General features: G+C 42.2%; 1 protein-coding gene across 1 annotated transcript; it reads right to left on the bottom strand.

Annotated features, from left to right (window-relative positions):
* Nucleotides 1-17,053: 17,053 nt before the first annotated feature.
* Nucleotides 17,054-21,062, bottom strand: LOC145016662 (uncharacterized). The gene is made up of 4 exons (XM_078974906.1): nucleotides 18,917-21,062; nucleotides 18,666-18,766; nucleotides 17,191-18,251; nucleotides 17,054-17,117 (listed from the first exon to the last, which is right to left on the bottom strand). The coding sequence occupies exons 1-4, from the start codon at nucleotides 21,060-21,062 to the stop codon at nucleotides 17,054-17,056; spliced, it is 3,372 nt and encodes a 1,123-aa protein (XP_078831032.1).
* Between the last annotated feature and the right edge of the window lie 782 nt (nucleotides 21,063-21,844).

Raw genomic sequence — 21,844 nt, 5'->3', positions numbered from 1 at the left:
CACCTCTGCCCATACAACAGCTCAAAGGGCGGCATACCAATGCTCGAATGATGGCTGTTGTTATACGAGAATTCTGCTAAAGGTAGATAGGTGTCCCAGCTCCCTCCGAAGTCCAACACACATGCCCGAAGCATGTCCTCGAGTGTCTGAATTGTCCGTTCACTCTGGCCGTCTGTCTGAGGATGATATGCCGTACTGAAATGTAGCTTAGAACCCAACTCTTCATGGAATTTCTTCCAGAATCTGGAAGTGAAACGCACGTCGCGGTCCGAAATAATCGAGATCGGCACCCCGTGCCGAGATACTACTTCCCTCACATATATCTCGGCCAACTTCTCCGCAGAAGAGCTCTCACTAATAGCTAGGAAATGAGCGCTCTTTGTCAGCCGATCCACAAGTACCCAGATTGCATCGACTCCTCTTGCCGTTCGCGGTAACTTGGTGATAAAATCCATGGAGATTTGTTCCCACTTCCATTCGGGAATCTCTAGCGGTTGCAGCTTACCGTGCGGTCGCTGGTGTTCGGCCTTGACCTGCCTACAAGTCAAGCACCTCTCGACGAACCAAGCGACATCCCTTTTCATACATGGCCACCAGTACTCCTTCTTGAGATCCAAATACATTTTCGTAGCACCCGGATGAATCGAGAATTTCGATTGATGTGCTTCCTCCATCAAAATAGTGCGCACACCACCCACAAACGGCACCCAAATCCGTCCCTGACAGGTCATAAGCCCTCGACCATCCGTAACAAATCCTGATACCTGACCTACCACCCGTTCCTTCTTCTGGTGTTCCGACTTTGCGGCCTCCATCTGAGCCCCTCGAATAATGTCCAGAATCGGGGTCAAAACCGTTAACCTCATACAAATATCTCGGATAGGGGCGTTACCCGCCCTACGGCTCAATGCGTCGGCTACCACATTAGCCTTGCCCGGGTGGTACAGGATCTCACAATCGTAATCCTTCACCACATCCAACCACCTCCTCTGCCGCATATTCAGATTTGGCTGATCCATCAAGTATTTCAAGCTCTTATGGTCCGTGTAAATCGTACACCGAACCCCGTACAAATAGTGTCGCCAGATCTTGAGGGCAAACACCACCGCCCCCAATTCCAGGTCGTGCGTGGGATATCTCGACTCATGAGGCTTCAACTGCCTCGAAGCGTACGCTATCACATGACTCCTCTGCATAAGTACCGCCCCCAAACCCGATATAGAGGCATCACAATATACCACAAAATCCTCCATCCCTTCCGGGAGTGCAAGCACCGGAGCCTCGCACAATTTCTGACGAAGCGTCTCAAATAAGGACTGCTGCTCCGGTCACCATGAAAACGCAACACCCTTCCGGGTCATCCTGGTAAGTGGCACAGCGATCTTGGAGAAATCCTTGATAAATCTGCGGTAATATCCAGCCAAACCCAGAAAACTCCTGATCTCGGTGGGCGATCTCGGCACCTCCCACCTCAACACCGCCTCAATCTTGGCCGGGTCGACCAATATCCCCTTCTGGTTCACAAGATGCCCGAGGAATTGGACCTCTCGTAACTAGAAATCACACTTGGAGAACTTGGCATACAGTCTTTCCGATCTCAAAACCCGAAGAATCTCCCGCAAATGTTCCTCATGCTGGTCCCTAGTCCTCGAATACACCAAAATATCATCGATGAATACGATCACCGACCGATCCAGCATCGGTCGACACACCCTGTTCATGAGATCCATGAATGCGGCCGGGGCATTGGTGAGCCCAAAAGGCATCACCACGAACTCATAATGTCCATAACGAGTCCTGAAGGCAGTCTTTTGGATATCCTCCTCGCGAACCCTCATTTGATGATATCCCGACCTCAAGTCAATCTTGGAAAACCAAGATGCCCCCTGCAACTGATCGAATAGATTGTCGATCCTAGGTAACGGGTATCGGTTCTTAATCGTCAACTTGTTTAATTCCCGATAATCGATACACATCCGATGTGAACCATCCTTCTTTTTGACGAACAAAATCGGTGCTCCCCAAGGCGAACTACTTGGTCGAATGAATCCCTTCCCCAACAACTCCTGAAGCTGCGAGGATAATTCCTGCATTTTCGGTGGAGCGAGACAGTAAGGCGCCTTGGCGATGGGCGCCGCTCCCGGAACCAAATCGATACGAAACTCCACTTGCCTCTCCGGAGGCACACCTGGTAACTCCTCGGGGAACACATCCGCAAACTCGCATACAACCGGAACGTCATCAATCGAATTGGGCCTCTCCGTGGTCACACGAGTATCCATCACATAGGCTATGAATCCATCGCAGCCCTGCTGTAGACTCTGCCTTGCCCTGGCCGCTGAACAAAACGCCGACCCACACCGGGTCCCTTCACCATAAACCGTGAGCACTCCCCCACTAGGGTCTCGAATCATCACCAGCTGTCTCTCGCAGTCAATGACTGCTCCAAACTTACTCAACCAATCCATGCCTACGATAACGCAAACATCCCCCATAGCTATAGGGACCAAGTCTATAGGAAACTCGACCCCAAAAATCTCGAGCACGCATCCTCGAATCACCTCTGTGCCGTATACCGCTCTCTCGTTTGCTATAGCAACTCGCAGGGGACGACTCATCGTCTCCCGATCGATATCGATGTGCTGGCTAAAGGCCAACGAAACAAAGGACCGACTCGCACCTGAGTCGAATAATACCAAAGCAGGCACATGATTCACAAGAAAAGTACCTACGCAGATAACAATATAAGCATAATACCTCAGCATAAATGTAAATTCATGAAGGAATACATACCGGCCACTACATCAGGTGCCGCGCGGACCTCCTCCGCAGTCAACTGGAAAGCTCTCCCACGAGCCTTCGGGGCCTCGGTCTTCACTGGCCGAACCTCAGGTACCCTGGCAGCAGGCAAAGATCCCTGGCGAAGCTGGGGGCACTCGGCCTTCCGATGGCCAGTCTGGTTGCAATGGAAGCAAACCATAAATCCCTTGGGGCAATCCCTCGCAATGTGCCCCTCCTTGCCACACTTGTAGCAAGCACCCGATCGACATGCCCCCTCGTGACCCTTGCCGCACTTACCACAAGTGCGGCTCTTCTGTCCTCCGGATCTCAAATCATCGGACCTGGTCCGCTTGGCTGCCGGTTGCGACTGAGCCGACCGCCTATCCGCCCGTTGAGACTCGACCTCCTCCCTGGCCTGGGTCTCCAACTCGATCTCCCGCTTCCTGGCATTCGCCTGAAGCTCAGCAAAAGTCTGATATGACGAGTTCGATACGAACTCCCGGATGTCTCTCCTCAGCACTCCCAAATACCGGCTCATCCGAGCCTGCTCCGTGGACACCTGCTCGGGGCAGAACATCGCCCGCTCGTGAAACTTCCGCGTGATCACTGTAACCGAATCGTTACCCTGCTTGAGGGTCAAGAACTCCCGAACCAATCGTTCCCTCTCTACCAGGGGAACATACTCATCTCTGAACATAGCCGTAAATCTCTCCCAAGTCATGGCTGAAACCTCGGCAAGAGTGAAGTTCGCCGTCACGAACTTCCACCAATCCTTTGCTCCCAGGCGGAGCTGGTTCAAGGCGAACCGCACCCTCAGATGCTCCGGACATGAACAAGTATAGAAGCATCCCTCAATATCAGCAATCCACCTCATTGCTGTAATCGGATCCTGCGCCCCGTCAAACTCTGGTGGTTTCGTGTTGCTGAACTCCCGGAACAGCAACGAGTCACCCCCCTGTGGTCTGGCAGCAGCCACAGCCGCGGTAGCTGCAGCGGCGGCAGCCTCAGACAATGCGGCGTACCGCTCATCAAATGTCTCTATCAGCGTGGTCTTAATAGACCCAAACATCTCCGAAATCTCGACCCGGATCGCTGCAGCTACCTCCTCATGAATCATCTGACGAAGCTCCTCGTCAGTCGCTCTACTCGTGCCAGATCTGTGTCGAGGTCCAACCATGATGTCTCTGAAATACAACATAAAAATATCAGAGACTCTATCGGCAAAATCGCACTCGATAACGCAGTCCTACTCAGTCTCCGATACTCAGGGGTTCTTACTTGGGCTGCCTACTGACCCGGCGTCCTTGATAGTACGGGCCCAATACTACCAATTACACCGCGTCGGTATTCACCCCAAGTCCTCCTCCCCGAATCCCGAATCCTGAGCACTCTATTCTTATCATACTCTAGTTACTCACTCGCTCTCGAGCACCTCATATAAGCAAGTTTCTCTAGACTAAGGCATCACAAGATCAGGCCACTCTAGTCCTAATATGTATACCTAGTCTACGAGCATGCGTATCATATCATGTATCGTAACACATATAATAGGAGTATTTTGGGGATTTTTACCGTTCGGGCGCTGGCTGACCGTACACACTTTTTCTTCTTTGGTCGTCTCATTCGTCAAAAATTTAAATTTTTCTCAAATCCTCGGTTTGAGTTCAGTTACGCCCGAAGGTGTACCCGAATCCCTCAAACCTAGGCTCTGATACCAACTTGTAACGTCATAAAATTTCCAACCAAAAATTTTCGTTTTTACAACCATCAAAACATGAGTAAAAGGTTTAAATTCCAAAGTAACAATGTAGTCACACCCGATTACATAACAAAAGATAAAATAGTTTTCCCCGAGTGTGTGTACGGTCACGCTGGCGCCTTCCCACGGTCCTCATTCGTACCTGAAACACATAATTCAACAACTGTAAGCATAAAGCTTAGTGAGTTTCCAAAATACAACATACGCACATACGCCTTTCCAGGCCTTGACCTTCCGGTCCATGTGTATTCAGGGGACTTCCGTCCCGACTGGGTAAACCTTCCGGTCCTACCCACGTCAACCCTTATAGTCCATATGACTACGCCTTCCGGCCGATATCAAACATATCATACAGGAAACATATAGCAAATAACTTAACACACATAAGGCATATATTTCATATCATATTCGACCTTCCGGTCACACAGTCAAAACCCTTCCGGGTACAGTATAGTGAGAAGACTCACCTCGTATGCCTCGCTAAGTCGCTAATCGTGAATCCTGGAATCACTCGGGCTCGAACCCTCGAGCTGCAATCCTCCTATGATATTATAAATCTATAATTATTACTTGTACCACTAAGGTGGACCATCCATATCAAGTCAACACAGGTTGACTTGGTCAGCAGTCTTTAGACAATTTGGACCAGACTCGGCGAGTGCACAATAGCGACTTGGCGAGTCTACACGTTTTTACCAACTCTCAAGAATTTTCCCTTTGACTCGTCGAGTACTCCCCCGACTCGATGAGTTCCACCTGGGCCTGAATCACAGGGCCACCGCGACTCAACTCGCCGAGTCGAAGGTCAACTCGGCGAGTCCCAACTTGACTCGGTCCACCTGTCAACACCTTTCCAACTCTCTGCGACTCACTGAGTCGCCCACAACTCGGTCCGGACTACACACAGGATGGTCTCAAGGACAATCTTCAAGCGATTCGTCGAGTCTGTTCTTCAGACTCGGCGAGTCCATTCCATGCACCAGCTAAAACTGGCTTTTGTGGTCAGATCCGTTCCATATATACATAGATCTGGCCTTCCCAAGCTTATTTGTCACGTAAAGTCTCAGTCTTGGTTGCCATGCAATGCATACAAGGCTCATTTTGAAGAAACAACCACTTATTTGGCAAGTTTAGCTTCTAACTCAAAAGAATGGACATAAAGCTTGACATGAGGGGTCTCCTGGACCTGCTTAAGTCCAGATCTAGGTTCCATGTCTCCATGGGACTTCTCATACTTCTTATTCAAGCCAAGAAATGCAAGAAGAAACCCTAGATTTGGCCCATCAACACAAACCACGAAGATTGGCTCAGAAAATTACCTCAAGAAGACCCCCCTTGATGAAATAGCAACAGATCTAAGCTCCCCAACACCTCAAGCTTGCTCCTCTCCCTCATTTCCTTGCAATATCACACAAAATGATGAACAAAAGGCCTTCAAACACACTCACAAGGGCTTACAGACGTATGGAGGCTCTTAGGGTTCAAGGTGGCCGCATATGAGAGCCATAAGGTCCTTTAAATAGGGCTTAGGACCGGGAAATTAGGGTTTCATTAAACAGCGCGGACTCGCCGAGTCCATCCCTTGGACTCGCCGAGTCCGGATGCGAACCCCCGCTCAAAAACGCGACCCGACTCGGCGAGTTCGACTACCAACTCGCCCAGTCCCCTCACAGAATGATAAAAATATGTGAAATGGAGATACCTGGGGATTCGGGCTGTTACATTGATGGTATCTTTCCATCAAATCTTGGTGCATTTCATAAGGGTAGAAATCCTCATAGGACTTTTGGAGTTCCGCTGTCATCGTGGCCATCATGATGCATGCCACTTTCATAGCACCCTTTCATGTGCCTGAAAGTCAACGATCTCCTGAGGAGTTGCAGTGGTCTCATCAATCTCCTTAAGCTCCTTGTCAAGGACATATTCTTTGTCCTCGTAGTGGGTAATCATCCTGATGTTTCTGATCCACTCATTGAAGTTGGATCCATCAAAAGTGACTTTCCCACACAAGTTCATAAGGGTAAAGGAGCCATTAGGATTAGAGACAGAAGCAACATTGTTTGAAGGCATCTGAAGGAAGAGGACAAGATTAGTTTAGATATTAACAGAGTCCTTAATAAAGGTCCCAAATGTAATATTAAGGCTAGGATCCAATCACAATATATTATAACTTAGAAGAGGTATGCCATAATCCAAGCTATAACATATTTGAAAGGTAGGTGAATGACGATTCACCAATTTCCACCACGAAATCCGAAATATTAGATATTAGGTTTTTGATTGGTTCTTAGAAATTCCTAGATTCTTTGAGATTGAATGAACTTTTCAAAGGCATGTTTCAATCTCGAGTGTGCCCTCCAAGTTTTGTGACTAGAATATCGAGGATCACAAAACGAGGTGTGAAGTAACCATGCAAATCACTTGGTACCCTTAAAGTTTATCACTTAATCGATGTGCCGGTAAACCACACACGCTCCACCGATACTATAATAAACCTTAAGTCACCCTTTACCTACCTTGTTAAGTCCAAGTTAGTGTGCCGGTTAACCACACACGCTCCACCAACGACTTAAACAAAGTGTAAGTGTAATTTCATGGATTAGCACCTTATTCACATTTTTCCTAAAGTAACTAAGATTGGGAATTTAATAAAACATTTAGTTACTTTATAATATTCATCATACTTTTAATGAGAATTTATATGTCCTTGTCTTACCCGTTCGGCTAACGACCCTCCACCAGTCAAGCGAGCGGTGGGTGAGAGAGGACACCCATTAAGTTGCCATTTTATAGGCAACAACCTTATACCCACCTTATAGACCGGCTTTGTGAATGAGGTGTACTAGCGGTAAGACGACTTTGCTCTTATACATACATACATATATATATATATATATATATATATATATATATATAATTATTAAATTATAATAATATAAGTATAAGGGTTGAATTTTAACTTTTCAAATTCTAAGGGTTGGAACTAAAGTTTTAACAAGACTTTCCATGTTCCAAAACTTGAGGGCAAGTTTTGTAAACTTTCAAAACTTTTCATTTCTCGTAACTTATGAGTTTAATAGAGTAATAAAATGAATACTCTTCATTTTTCTAACTCTTGTGTTCTTTTAATGGTTTTAATTCAAGTGACTTTTGGTTTTCCATAACTTGAGGACAAGTTATGGACTCCATTAAAACACATTATGATCATGAATTAATCTACCACATAGGTTACAAATAATTCCTATGATCATCTAAACATCATAAGAACAAGAACATGAATATGAACATTTTCATAAATCAAAATTACACTTAAAACTTTGTAATTTTGATAACTAGTTGTTGTAAATGAATTAGCAAAGACATTACACCATCTAAAACAAGTTTTCAAGTACCAAAACAGTTTAGGGTAATGTTTCTAATCCATTTCCAGCAACTAAAGTCGAAAATCTACACTCTATCGACCCTACTCGCGGAGTGCATAAACCTACTCGACGAGTAGGTTGAACATACAAGTGAACTCGACGAGTCCCCTCATGTACTCGACGAGTCCAGCAGTCAGACAACAAGTTTTTCGACTTTTTTCAACTTTTTAGCACAAATAACAAACGAACAAGCCTAGGCTCTAATACCAGTGATGGGTTTTGGAGCATTCTAACACTTCCTAAATGTACATGCAACCCTAATAACCTTGGATCTATATTTGTCTAATTATCATGCAAAGTTGAATTCCAATGTTATATTCCTATCTAGCATACATGGGGAACAATTTTTAACTTGAATGATAGATAGAATAACTTACCTTGTTGTTGCTTATGTTCCTTGAAACCTTGTGAGCCTAGCACCCCAAGTGTGATGCCTCAAATGCTTCACACAACACCAAATGCTCTTGGAAAGACTTTTGAGAGAATGCACACTTCTTGAAATCGGCCTAGCCCTCTTGTTTCATATGTGTATCATATGTCTAGCCGATTTTGTGGAGAATGGGATCCTTATATAGTGTTGACACATCTAGGGTTACACCATGTAAACCCTAATGTGTCATGAATCTTCATTTCCATGACCCATGGGTTTGTAACTCCCATGGAGCATCCTATGGGTGGAACCCAACTTGATAATCCATGGAGCCTCTTAGCCCACTATACAATATATGGATGATTTACATAATCAACGCATATATTTAATTAGTTATCTTTTGATCACTTAATTAATTCTAAATTAATTCTTGATCATACTAATCAAATAATATTATTAATATATTAGAACTTATAATATATTAATAATCTCCAAATGTTATTTCTCTCATTTAGTCTATCCAATTGCATGGTGCCATGCAACCCAAATGGACCATGCCGGGTCGGGTCAAGTACATACCAAAAATAGTTATGGACTTAGACACCTTATCCAACACTATTTACCCTTAGCAGAGTTTTCGTACAACAACAGCTATCATTCGAGCATCGGTATGCCACCTTTTGAGTTGTTGTATGGGAGGAGGTGCCGCACCCCCATCTGCTGGGGAGAGGTGGGGCAGCAGGTGATGGGTAGCACGAAGATTGTACTTCAGACGACTGAGCAGATACAGCAGGTCAGGCAGAGATTGTTGACCGTGCAGAGTCGCCAGAAGAGTTATGCGGATAGGCGTCGGTCTGAGCTCGATTTTCAGGTTGGTGACCTTGTGCTTCTAAAGGTGTCTCCTTGGAAAGGAGTGATACGATTCAGTAAGAGGGGCAAGTTGGGACCCCGGTATGTTGGACCTTTCAGGGTAATTGCTAGGGTAGGCAGGGTAGCCTACCAGTTGGATCTACCTGCTGAGTTGGGACAGATCTATAACACCTTTCATGTCTCACGGTTGAGGAAATGTATTGCCGACGAGTCGGCAGTGGTGGCATTAGATGATATTCAGGTGGATGCAGGCATGAACTATGTTGAGAGACCAGTGGCGATCATGGATCGAAAGGTTAAGGTTCTGAGGAGCAAGGAAGTACCCTTGGTACAAGTGTAGTGGCAACATCGGAAGGCATCCGAGCTTACATGGGAGTCCGAGTCTGAAATGCGGGATCAGTATCCGGAATTGTTTTCAGTGTGAGACTTCGGGGACGAAGTCTGGTTCTAGTGGGGGAGAATTGTAACAGCCCGAAATCTAGGTACCCTTCCATTTCGCCCTTCATCTTTGATATATTGCCATTTAGGGTTTGCATGTTAGGCGAGTACGCTAGGCGTACAAGGAGTACGCTGCGCGTACTTGCGCGCTTCATTTGGACGCGTTCACCCTCGGGTACGCTGGGGCGTACCCAAGGTTACGCTGGGCGTAACCGGTCCAGACCTAAAAACCCTAATTCATTCAGAGGGCTATAAAAGGAATGTGTAGCTCGACTTCTCAGCCACCATCCCTCAAAAAGAAACCCTAAATAGAGTGTGCATCCATTCTTAGGCCATTTGTGAGTATTCTAAGCTTGGTGGTGCCATTTCAAGGTAGCAAAGGAGAAGAAGAGCTCATGTGGACCGTAAGGTTGACGCAGGTAGGACTGGAAGGTTTACCGAGTTGGGACGGAAGTCCCCTGAGACACATGGACCGGAAGGTTAGGGCGTGGAAAGGCGTATGTGCGCAAGTAGTATTTTGGGGAACTCACTAAGCATTTATGCTTACAGTTGTCGTGTTATGTGTTTCAGGTACTAGCGACTACCGTGGGAAGGCGCCGGCATGATTGTACACACTGACGGAGGACCTGTTTTTATGATCATGGGATGTATTTTGTTATGATAACATTGTTCACGTATGAATTTGGAATATTAAACTGAAACATCCCAAAATACGATCCAAAAATTTTTGTTTAAAATTACTAAAAGTACTAAAATAATATCACAAAATAAAACTCATACATCAATGTTTCAAACAGTAATTAATAGTTATGTAGAACTGTATCAATCACATTTATAAAAACCTACAAACATCTCCCAAGACAGCTGAAACTATGGTGTATGCGATGCCATCAACCCGAGCTCTTCCCTTTACTTGCGGAAGTACCTGAAACCAAAACTGAAAGTGTAAGCACGAAGCTTAGTGAGCTCCCCCAAACTACCACATACCATACAATACATATAAACACATATTGGTCCTTGCCCACTGCATCAGACTGAAGTCCGGAAACTGCATCATACCGAAGTCCGGAACTAGCCAGGGCCTTGCCCTCTGCATCGGATCGAAGTACGAAACTACTGAGGCCTTGCCTCCTGCATCAGACCGAAGTCCGGAACTAACTGCATCGGACCGAAGTCCGGAACTAACTGCATCGGACCGAAATCCGGAACTGACTCCATCGGAAAGAAGTCCGAAACTACTGATCATAGCATAGCACAAACATATCAACTAGCATGAACACATAAATAACATATTGCATCGGGCTGTAACCCGGAACATATAACACATAATCCTGCCTGAGCTGCGAAGGCTTCAAACATAATAAAATCTGCATCGGACCGAAGTCCGGAAACTACTACTACCTATACGGGCCGGCATTGTGGCCTTAGACCCGTTCCTATTGGAAGGAAACTCACCTCGTGATCTGGCTGCTGAGTGTATGGCTTTGGAAGCTATCTGTTGCTGCTTCGGTATCTCCCCGGCTACAATTCCAAAAATACACTCAATCAAAATACTAATAACTGTATTGGGGTAAAATGACTCTTTTACCCCTGGCTAAAGTCAACTCTCCTGGTCAAGGTCAGCTCTTCTGGTCAAAGTCAACTTACAGTTGACCTGACTCGCCGAGTTGGGCCGCCAACTCACCGAGTCCCTACTCTCATTTCTTAACCCTGCTTGCTGCTATTCGTCGAGTATGGCTTGAACTCGACGAGTTCCCATTTGATTCTAAAACTCAGACTATCTGCATCCGACTCGCCGGGTTGTATGAACATCTCGACGAGTTGTTCTTGAAATTATGAAGATTGCCTTAAACTCACCGAGTTGTATGAACAACTCACCGAGTCCTTCCTTTACTGAGTCTAACCTCCGACTCACTGAGTCCATTCTACTACTCACTGATCTCCACTCGGAATCACTCAAAAGGGAAAGATCGGGGACTTGCGACTCGACTCGCCGAGTCCGAAGAACGACTCGCCGATTCACATGCATGCAATTACTAAAAACTCGATTCTGCTCAAAACCACTGCATACAATACATAGATTTGAGTTCCTAAGGCTGGTTTACCACGTAAAGTTCCCAACTTTACGTGTACAAATGCATACAAGAGGATATAAAGGTTAAAAAGGCACTTGGAATAGTAGATCTAGGGCTATCATGCAAAATGGCTTCATAAAGTTGATAGATCTACGTTTTTGGAACGGAAACATGGCTAGATCCGAAAGCTAATCCATCCAATATGATTTATCTATTGGATATAGTGTCTAAGTTCCTAACTATATTTGGTATGTACTTGACCCGACCCGACATGGTCCATTTGGGTTGCACTTCACCCGAACAATTTATGGATAATATTTGAGAATAGTACAAGTTATGATTTATTAATATATTATAAGTTCTAATATATTAATATAAGATCATATTATTTATTTAGTAGTGATCTATAATTAATCTAGGATTAATTTAGAGATCAAAGATATTGCTAATTAAATATGGGCTTCTATATTTATATAGTGTGGGCTAAAGCTTATTTGGAATGGGCTAGGATTGCATGGAAATGTCCATGGATACTCCATGGAATTTTAACCCATGGATCTCATGGAAATGAAGAGACATAGGTTTTAGGGATGTAACCCTAATCCTCCACACTATATAAAGGAGGCTTTGGTTCTTGAAATGAGACTTGTTGACACTTGTTGAGGTGAGGGCAAATTTCAAGATAGTAGTGACTATTCTCTCAAAGTTCCAAGTTTGTGGTGATTTGTGATTTCCAATTGAGGCATCCACACTATTGGTGCTAGGCTCAAAAAATCCAAGCAATCAACTACAACTTCAAGGTAAGTATTTCTCCTAGCTTTATTTGATTCATGTTCCCCATGCCATGCTAGCTAGGATATAAACCTTGGAAAAATTAATTATATGCATGTATCTTAGACAAACATAGATCCAAGGTTTATTAGGGTTGCATGTACACTTAGGAAGTGTTAGAATGCTCAAAACCCAACAGTGGTATCAGAGCCTGGGCTTGTTTGTTTGATACTTGTTGCAATATTTTGGAAAAAGTCGAAAAACTTGTTGTCTGACTGCTGGACTCGTCGAGTCCATGGGGGGACTCGTCGAGTTCACTTGAATCTTCAACCTACTCGTCGAGTAGGTTCATGCACTCGGCGAGTAGGGTCGACAGAGTGCAGATTTTTGACTTTAGTTGCTGAAAATGGATTAGAAACATTACCCTAAACTATTTTGGTACTTGAAAACTTGTTTTAGATGGTGTAATGTCATGGCTAATTCATTTACAACAACTAGTTATCAAAATTACAAAGTTTAAGTGTGATTTTGATTCATGAAAGTGTTCATATTCATGTTCTTGTTCTTATGATGTTTAGATGATCATATGAATTACTTGTAACCTATGTGGTAGATTAATTTTGATCATAATGTGTTTTAATGGAGTCCATAACTTGTCCTCAAGTTATGGAAAACCAAAAGTCACTTGGATTAAGAACTATTAAAAGAACACAAGAGTTAGAAAAATGAAGAGTCTTCATTTTATTACTCCATTAAACTCATAAGTTACAATAAATGAAAAGTTTTGAAAGTTTACAAAACTTGCCCTCAAGTTTTGGAACAAGTAAAGTCATGTTAAAAACTTTAGTTCCAACCTTAGAATTTTAAAAGTTAAAATTCAACCCTTATACTTATATTATTATGATTTAATAATTATATATATATATATATATATATATATATATATATATATATATATATATATATATATATATGTATAAGAACAAAGTCGTCTTACCGCTAGTACGCCTCATTCACGAAGCCGGTCTATAAGGTGAGTATAAGGTTGTTGCCTATAAAATAACAACTTAATGGGTGTCCACTCTCACCCACCGCTTGCTTGACCGGTGGAGGGTCGTTAGCCAAACGGGTAAGACAAGGACTTATAAATTCTCATTAAAAGTATGATGAATATTATAAAGTAACTAAATGTTTTATTAAATTCCCAATCTTAGTTACTTTAGGAAAAATGTGAATAAGGTGCTAATCCATGAAATTACACTTTACACTTTGTCTAAGTCGTTAGTGGAGCGTGTGTGGTTAACCGGCACACTGACTTGGACTTAACAAGGTAGGTAAAGGGTGACTTAATATTTATCATAGTATCGATGGAGCGTGTATGGTTAACCGACACATCGATTGAGGGGTAATTTATTAAGGGTACCAAGTAGTTTGCATGGTTACTTCACACCTCGTTTTGTGATCCTCGGCATCCCAGTCACAAAACTTGGAGGGCACACTCGAGATTGAAACATGCCTTTGAAAAGTTCATGGAATCTCAAAAGAATCTAGGAATTTCTAAGTACCAAATCAAAAAAAACTTAATATTTACTATTTCGTTTTTTGGTGGAAATTGGTGAATAGTCATTCACCTACCTTTCAAATATGTTATTACTTAGACTACGACATACCTCTTCTAAGTTATAATATATTGTGATTGGATCCTAGCCTTAATACTACATTTGGGTGTTTTATTAAGGACTATCTCTATATCTAAACTAAAACCTTCTTCATTTTCAAATGTCTGCAAACACTACTGCTTCTGGCTCTAATCCTAATGGCTCCTTTACTCTTATGAACTTATGTGGGAAAGTCACTTTTGATGGATCCAACTTTAATGAATGGATCAGAAACATCAGAATGATTACTCGCTACGAGGACAAGGAATATGTCCTCGATAAGGAGCTTAAGGAGATTGATGAGACAGTTGCTACTCCTCAAGAGATCGCTGAGTTTAGGGCACATGAAAGGGATGCCACCTAAGTGGCATGAATCATGATGGCCACTATGACCGCGGATCTCCAAAAATCCTATGAAGATTTCTACCCCTATGAGATGCACCAAGACTTGATGGAAAGATACCATCAAAGTGCTCGTCAAGAGAGGTATGAAATCATCTCCTCCATGATAACAACTCGCATGGAGGATGGTGAACCCATCACGGGCCACATGCAGAATAATGCAAAGATTTGTGGACCGTTTGCTGAAGCTAAATGTGAACTTCATTGAGGAGCTTTCAATAGATATCATTTTGCACTCCTTACCTTCATGTTATGATCAATTCCGCATGACATACCACATGAACAAGGAAGATGTCACACTCAGCAAACTTCAAGGACTCTTAATGATCGCGGAAAGTGGTCTTAAGGGTAAGGCGGTTGTTACTACTCCTACTTCAACAAACTCCGCCCCTGTCTTGGAAATCGGGAAAGGACGAGGGAAGAAGAGAAAGAGTTCTTCGAAGGGTACCAAGGTTAGGACCCTTGATGGCTCTTCTTCAAGTGGAACCAAGAAAGGTTTCATCACTCCTTCTTCTGACCTAAAAGAGGCTGAATGCTTTTATTGCCATGAAAAGGCACATTGGAAGCGAAACTGCCCAAAGTACCAGCAAGATGTAAAGGATGGGAAAGTTAAACCCAACCATGCAGGTATTTACACTATCATTTCTAATAACTCACCCCATTCTAAATCTTGGGTCCTTGATACCGATTGTGGTATTCATATTTGTTGTGACTTGCAGGGACTAAGAAGAAGTGAGAATGTGGAGGAAGGAAGAATAAACTTAATCATGGGGAATAGGAAAGTTACACCTGTCACCAAGATTGGAGTTTATACTTTGTCGCTAAGTAGTGGGTTTAGTTTAGATTTGAATAAATTTTTTTATTCGCCAGAAATGGCAAGAAATATTATTTCCTTTCATGCATTGTATAAACAAGGTTTTACCTTTTCATTTAATAATGAAGTTGGTTCTATTGATGCTTTCTTTAATAATGTTCTTTATTTTAAAGCATTACCTTGTGATTATGAAACAGTATCTGTGGTTGATAACTTAGGAAATAATGTGATGTGTATTGATTCTATTAATGATAATAACTTGAATAAAGCATCGTTATGGCATTGTCGACTTGGACATATAAGCAAGAAGCGCATAGGCCAACTCCAAAGAGATGGAGTCTTGGAGTCGTTTGACCTAAAGTCAGATGATAGTTGCGAATCATTCTTACTTGGAAAAATGACAAAGTCACCCTTCACAGGTTCTTGTGAGAGAGGTGAAGGTTTGTTGGACCTTGTACACACGGATGTGTGTGGACCATTCAAACATGTCACAAGGGATGCTAATCGTTATTATTTAACTTTTACCGATGATTACAATAGAGATGGATATGTCTACTTAATCAAGCATAAGTCAGAGACTTTCGAAAGGTTTAAAGAATTTACACAGGAAGTCAAGGATCAATTGGGCAGGAACATTAAGATGCTTCGATCCGATCGTGGTGGTGAGTATCTTAGTTCAGAGTTCCTTGACTATCTAAGGGAATGTGGGATAGTCTCACAATTGATACCACCCAGGACACCACAGTTGATGCGTGTATGGGCTTGATTTAGTGAGTAGGGTAGTGTTTAGGTAAATTAAGAGAGAATAGCAACCACAAATGATATGTGAATGGAAAGAAATAGATAGATTAGTATAGTAACAACTCAAGACCTATTAAGTTGTATACCGATGAAAACAATCCAAGACCTATTGGATTGAGTTCGTATCAAGTCAAGAACACGTCCCAACAAGATAATTTGAGAATTATAACAATAATTCAAGGTGAAAATAATGGTTCTTTGATTAAAATTCGTGTATTGCTTTTTCCATGCATAATTTGGCTTTATATGAAGCCTTTATTACAAATTTGGTGGTTACAAGCCAACCAACCAATTATTCATTAAAACTAGTAAATAGAAATTAAGGTAACTCTTGAAAGAACACAAAAAAAAACGTCCATGAGACTTGTGAATGAAAAAAAAACGGCTATGCTTGCTTAAGGAGCCATAAGAAGCATTAAGGAGTCATTATAAGCATTAAAGTGTAACCCTAATCCACCAAAGAGTGTCAAAAACGGCTAGGAGGCTTTATGAAGCAAATAGTAACGTTTTTAGCACTTATGAAGCCTTAAAAATGTTGCCCTAGTCTTCATGCAACCTTAATTCAATTTGTGGGTTACCATGCACAACCCAACCATTGAGCCCAAACCACCTTCTAGCCCACTAGTAATCACTAATCCATCACATTTTGGGCTTTCATGATCCATGCATGGATCATCCCTTCCCCCTTTGAAAGGAATTGACCTCAATTCATCAAGTCCATCATCATCAAGATAAGGTGAAAGATCTCCCACATTAAAGGTAGCATGCACTCCATGGTCTCCTCCTAAATCTACCTTGTAAGCATTATCATTGACACGCGACACCACTTTATAAGGACCTTCGGCTCTTGGCATTAACTTGTTTTTCCTTTTGTTAGGAAAACGTTCTTTCCTCATATGCACCCACACCAAGTCACCATCTTGAAAGACACGTGGTTTCCTATGCTTGTTTGACTTCTGTTTGTACATCTCATTCACAGCTTCAATCTTCTCACGAACTTGTTGGTGTAGTTTCATCATGGCCTTCAACTTGTCATTAGCATCCTTGTGAACCAATTCATCCTTTGGTAATGGAATCAAATCCAAAGGCATGTAAGGATTCACACCATACACCACCTCAAAAGGAGAGTGACCTGTAGCATAAGTAGGAGAACGATTATAGGCAAATTCAGCATGTGCAAGTTTGATGTCCCAATCTTTTTGAGTTTTGCTAACCAACCCTCTCAACAAAGCACCCAAAGTTCTATTAGTAACCTCTGTTTGCCCATCCGTTTGTGGATGATGGGATGTACTAAAAAGTAACTTAGTACCCACTTTCCTCCATAAAGTGTTCCAAAAGTAACTTAGAAATTTGGAATCCCTATCAGAAACAATTGTTTTAGGAATACCATGCAAACGAACCACCTCTTTAAAATACAAATCAGCCACATTAGATGCATCATTGGTTTTATGACATGGCACAAAGTGAGCCATTTTTGAAAACCTATCCACCACCACCATAATGGAATCCTTCCCCCTTTGAGTTCTAGGCAAAGCCATAATGAAATCCATGGACACATCTTCCCAAGGACAAATAGGAACCGGCAAAGGAGTGTAAACACCATGCTTGAAAGTTGTTTTCGCCATATGACATGTAACACACTTGCCCACTATGTTGGTTACATCCCCCAACATCTTCGGCCAAAAAAAATGTTCTTTAAGCACCTGCAAAGTTTTGGTAATGCCAAAATGACCAGCCAAACCACCGCCATGAGCTTCACGAATCAACAACTCCCGTATTGCATGTTTTGGGACACAAAGGCGATTGCCTTTGAATAGAAAGCCATCTTGAATTACAAATTCACCATTAGGACCACCTGCACATTTCAAAAACATATCTCTAAAGTCCATATCAGATTGATAATGGTCCTTTAGAGTTTCAAATCCCAAGAAACGAACATCCAAAGTCACCAACAATGAGTAACGCCTCGAGAGTGCATCAGCCACCACATTGCTTTTACCATCCTTGTATTTGCATGAGAAATGAAAGGATTGCAAGAACTCCACCCACTTTGCATGTCTTGTGCTCAACTTTTGTTGCCCATTGATGTACTTCAAGGATTCATGATCAGAATGCAAAATAAAATGATTTGCACGCAAATAATGACTCCAATGATCTAAAGCACGAACAATAGCATAAAACTCCTTATCATAAGTGCAATAATTCAAACGAGCACCACCCAACTTTTCAGAAAAATAAGCAATAGGACGTTTGGATTGGATCAAAACAGCCCCAATACCAACTCCACTTGCATCACACTCCACTTCAAATGGTTGAGAAAAATCAGGAAGAGCCAAAATAGGAGCATCACACAACAATGCCTTGAGTTTCTCAAATGCCTTTTGAGCTTCTTCTCCCCATGCAAAGACTCCTTTCTTCAAACAACCTGTTATGGGACTTGCAATGGTGCTAAAATCACGAACAAATCTTCTATAGAAAGAAGCAAGACCATGAAATGATCTAACTTCAGAAATATTAGTAGGAATAGGCCATGACTTGATTGCTTCAGTCTTGGATGGGTCTACGGACACGCCATTTTTTGAAACCACAAAACCCAAAAATGCCACTTCTTCCACTAAAAACGAACATTTTTCTTGCTTTCCATAGAGTTTTTGAGCTCTAAGCGTCTTGAAAACCTGTTTTAAGTGCACCAAATGATCCTCCAAGCTCTTGCTATATACCAAGATATCATCAAGGTACACAACCACAAACCTGCCCAAAAAAGATTTTAGCACTTCATTCATTAGTCGCATGAAAGTGCTAGGTGCGTTAGTTAGACCAAAAGGCATTACGGTCCATTCATACATGCCATGTTTAGTTTTAAAGGCTGTTTTCCATTCATCCCCTTCACGCATACGAATTTGATGGTAACCACTTCTCAAATCAATTTTTGAGAACACAATAGAACCATGCAACTCGTCCAACAAATCATCAACTCTAGGAATAGGAAATCGGTATTTTATGGTGATGTTATTAACGGCCCTACTATCAACACACATCCTCCAAGAACCATCTTTTTTTGGAACCAACAAAACTGGAACAGCACAAGGACTTAGGCTTTCACGAACATAACCCATTTTCATGAGTTCATCAATTTGTTTTTGCAACTCTTTTGTCACCTCCGGATTACATCTATAGGCAGCTTTATTGGGCAAAGGAGCACCCGGAATAAGGTCAATTTGGTGTTCGATACCACGGATTGGAGGCAAACCCGGTGGTAATTCGCTTGGAAACACATCTTGAAACTCCAAAAGCAAATCAGCAATAGTGTTTTCTCCATGCACCATCTTCTCCACCTTTGCATGCTCTTTGGCCACAAGCATGTAGATAACATCACCTTTGTCAAGAACTTGCTCCACCTCCCTTTCACTAGCAAACATAGAAAGATTAGGTTTTTTTACTTGTTTAGAATTCATGGACCTTATGGCCGTTGGGGACATGGGTTTTAACACAATTTTTTTATTATTGTGTTTCAACTCATATTCATTGCTCCTCCCTCTATGTAACACGTCCCTATCAAATTGCCAAGGACGCCCCAAAAAAATATGACATGCATCCATAGGAATAACATCACACAACACTTCATCTTCATAAGACCCCATAGTTAGACCAACTCTAACCTGTTTTGTCACCTTTATTTTGCTTCCATCATCCAACCAATGAAGAACATATGGTTTTGGGTGGTTTGTTGTAGACAAACCCAATTTGGTCACCATTTCATTAGAAGCAACATTAGTACAACTTCCACCATCAATAATCAAACTACACCACTTGTCACTAACCAAACATTTGGTGTGAAACAATTGGTCTCGTTGATCCATATCAGCCACGGTTTGAACCCCTTGAGTTTTAAGGGTTCTAAGCACCAAAACTGTATCATACACCGGTGCTTCATACTCTACCTCCTCCTCTGCTTCCTCTTCTTGTTGTGTATCATAAAAAATACCCGCCAACCTCTCTTCTTCCTCCAACTCTTCACGACATTCAATGGCCTCCCTTAAAGTCACCACCCTTTTGTTTGGACAAGCATTTTGGTAATGACCAAAACCTTGACACTTGAAACATCTAATTTTCGCCAAACTAGTTTCTTTGGTACCACTAGTAAGTTTAGGAGCAACGGGAACACTACTAGAACCAGAAGGAGTAGAAACAGAATTTTGTCTATTGCTATACTCGGGCTTGGACCACGACTTTGACTTGGGATTTTCGAGACTTGAACTTGAACTCCTACCAAAACGTGCTTTGGCTTGCCCCTCCAACTTCAAACACAAACCACAAAGAGTTCCAAAATCAGCATAAGGATACAACTCCACAACATTGGCAATGTTGTAGTTCAACCCTTTTAGAAAACGAGTCATTTTTTGTTCTTCAATTTCTTCAATATCCCCCATCAAGGACAACTTCTCAAATTCATCAATGTATTCTCCAACACTCATTTTTCCTTGCCTCAAATCAGCAATCTTCTTGTAAGTGGCAATTCTATGAGTAGAAGGAACATATCTCTTTCTTAGCTTTCGTTTTAGAGAAAGCCAAGAACAAATTTTTTCTTTGCCTTCACGGGTTCTCTTGGCCTTAAGCCCTTCAAACCACAATGAAGCACCACCACTTAGCTTGAGAATGGCATACTTGCAGCTTTTTTCATCATCCACTTCTTTGAACTCGAACATTCTTTCAATCTTCCTTTCCCACTCCAAGTAGCGTTCAGGATCAGTTCCACCAACAAAGTCAGGCAATTCAGACACCTTGAATTCTTCCACAACCCTATGTTCACCACGGCGGGGTTGCCTTCGATTTCCACCTTCTTGGATGTTTCTTAATGCTTCTCGAAGATTTTGTAGGAACTCTGGATCATCAAAATCCATTCTGCGCTCTGATACCACTTATGATGCGTGTATGGGCTTGATTTAGTGAGTAGGGTAGTGTTTAGGTAAATTAAGAGAGAATAGCAACCACAAATGATATGTGAATGGAAAGAAATAGATAGATTAGTATAGTAACAACTCAAGACCTATTAAGTTGTATACCGATGAAAACAATCCAAGACCTATTGGATTGAGTTCGTATCAAGTCAAGAACACGTCCCAACAAGATAATTTGAGAATTATAACAATAATTCAAGGTGAAAATAATGGTTCTTTGATTAAAATTCGTGTATTGCTTTTTCCATGCATAATTTGGCTTTATATGAAGCCTTTATTACAAATTTGGTGGTTACAAGCCAACCAACCAATTATTCATTAAAACTAGTAAATAGAAATTAAGGTAACTCTTGAAAGAACACAAAAAAAAACGTCCATGAGACTTGTGAATGAAAAAAAACGGCTATGCTTGCTTAAGGAGCCATAAGAAGCATTAAGGAGTCATTATAAGCATTAAAGTGTAACCCTAATCCACCAAAGAGTGTCAAAAACGGCTAGGAGGCTTTATGAAGCAAATAGTAACGTTTTTAGCACTTATGAAGCCTTAAAAATGTTGCCCTAGTCTTCATGCAACCTTAATTCAATTTGTGGGTTACCATGCACAACCCAACCATTGAGCCCAAACCACCTTCTAGCCCACTAGTAATCACTAATCCATCACATTTTGGGCTTTCATGATCCATGCATGGATCAACAGTTGAATGGTGTAGCTGAGAGGCGTAATC

Source organism: Lactuca saligna, chromosome 9 (assembly GCF_052625555.1).
Source record: "Lactuca saligna cultivar CGN05327 chromosome 9, ASM5262555v1, whole genome shotgun sequence".
In the NCBI taxonomy this organism is placed as follows: Eukaryota; Viridiplantae; Streptophyta; class Magnoliopsida; order Asterales; family Asteraceae; genus Lactuca; species Lactuca saligna.
This window is presented reverse-complemented; position numbering and strand designations above follow the sequence as displayed.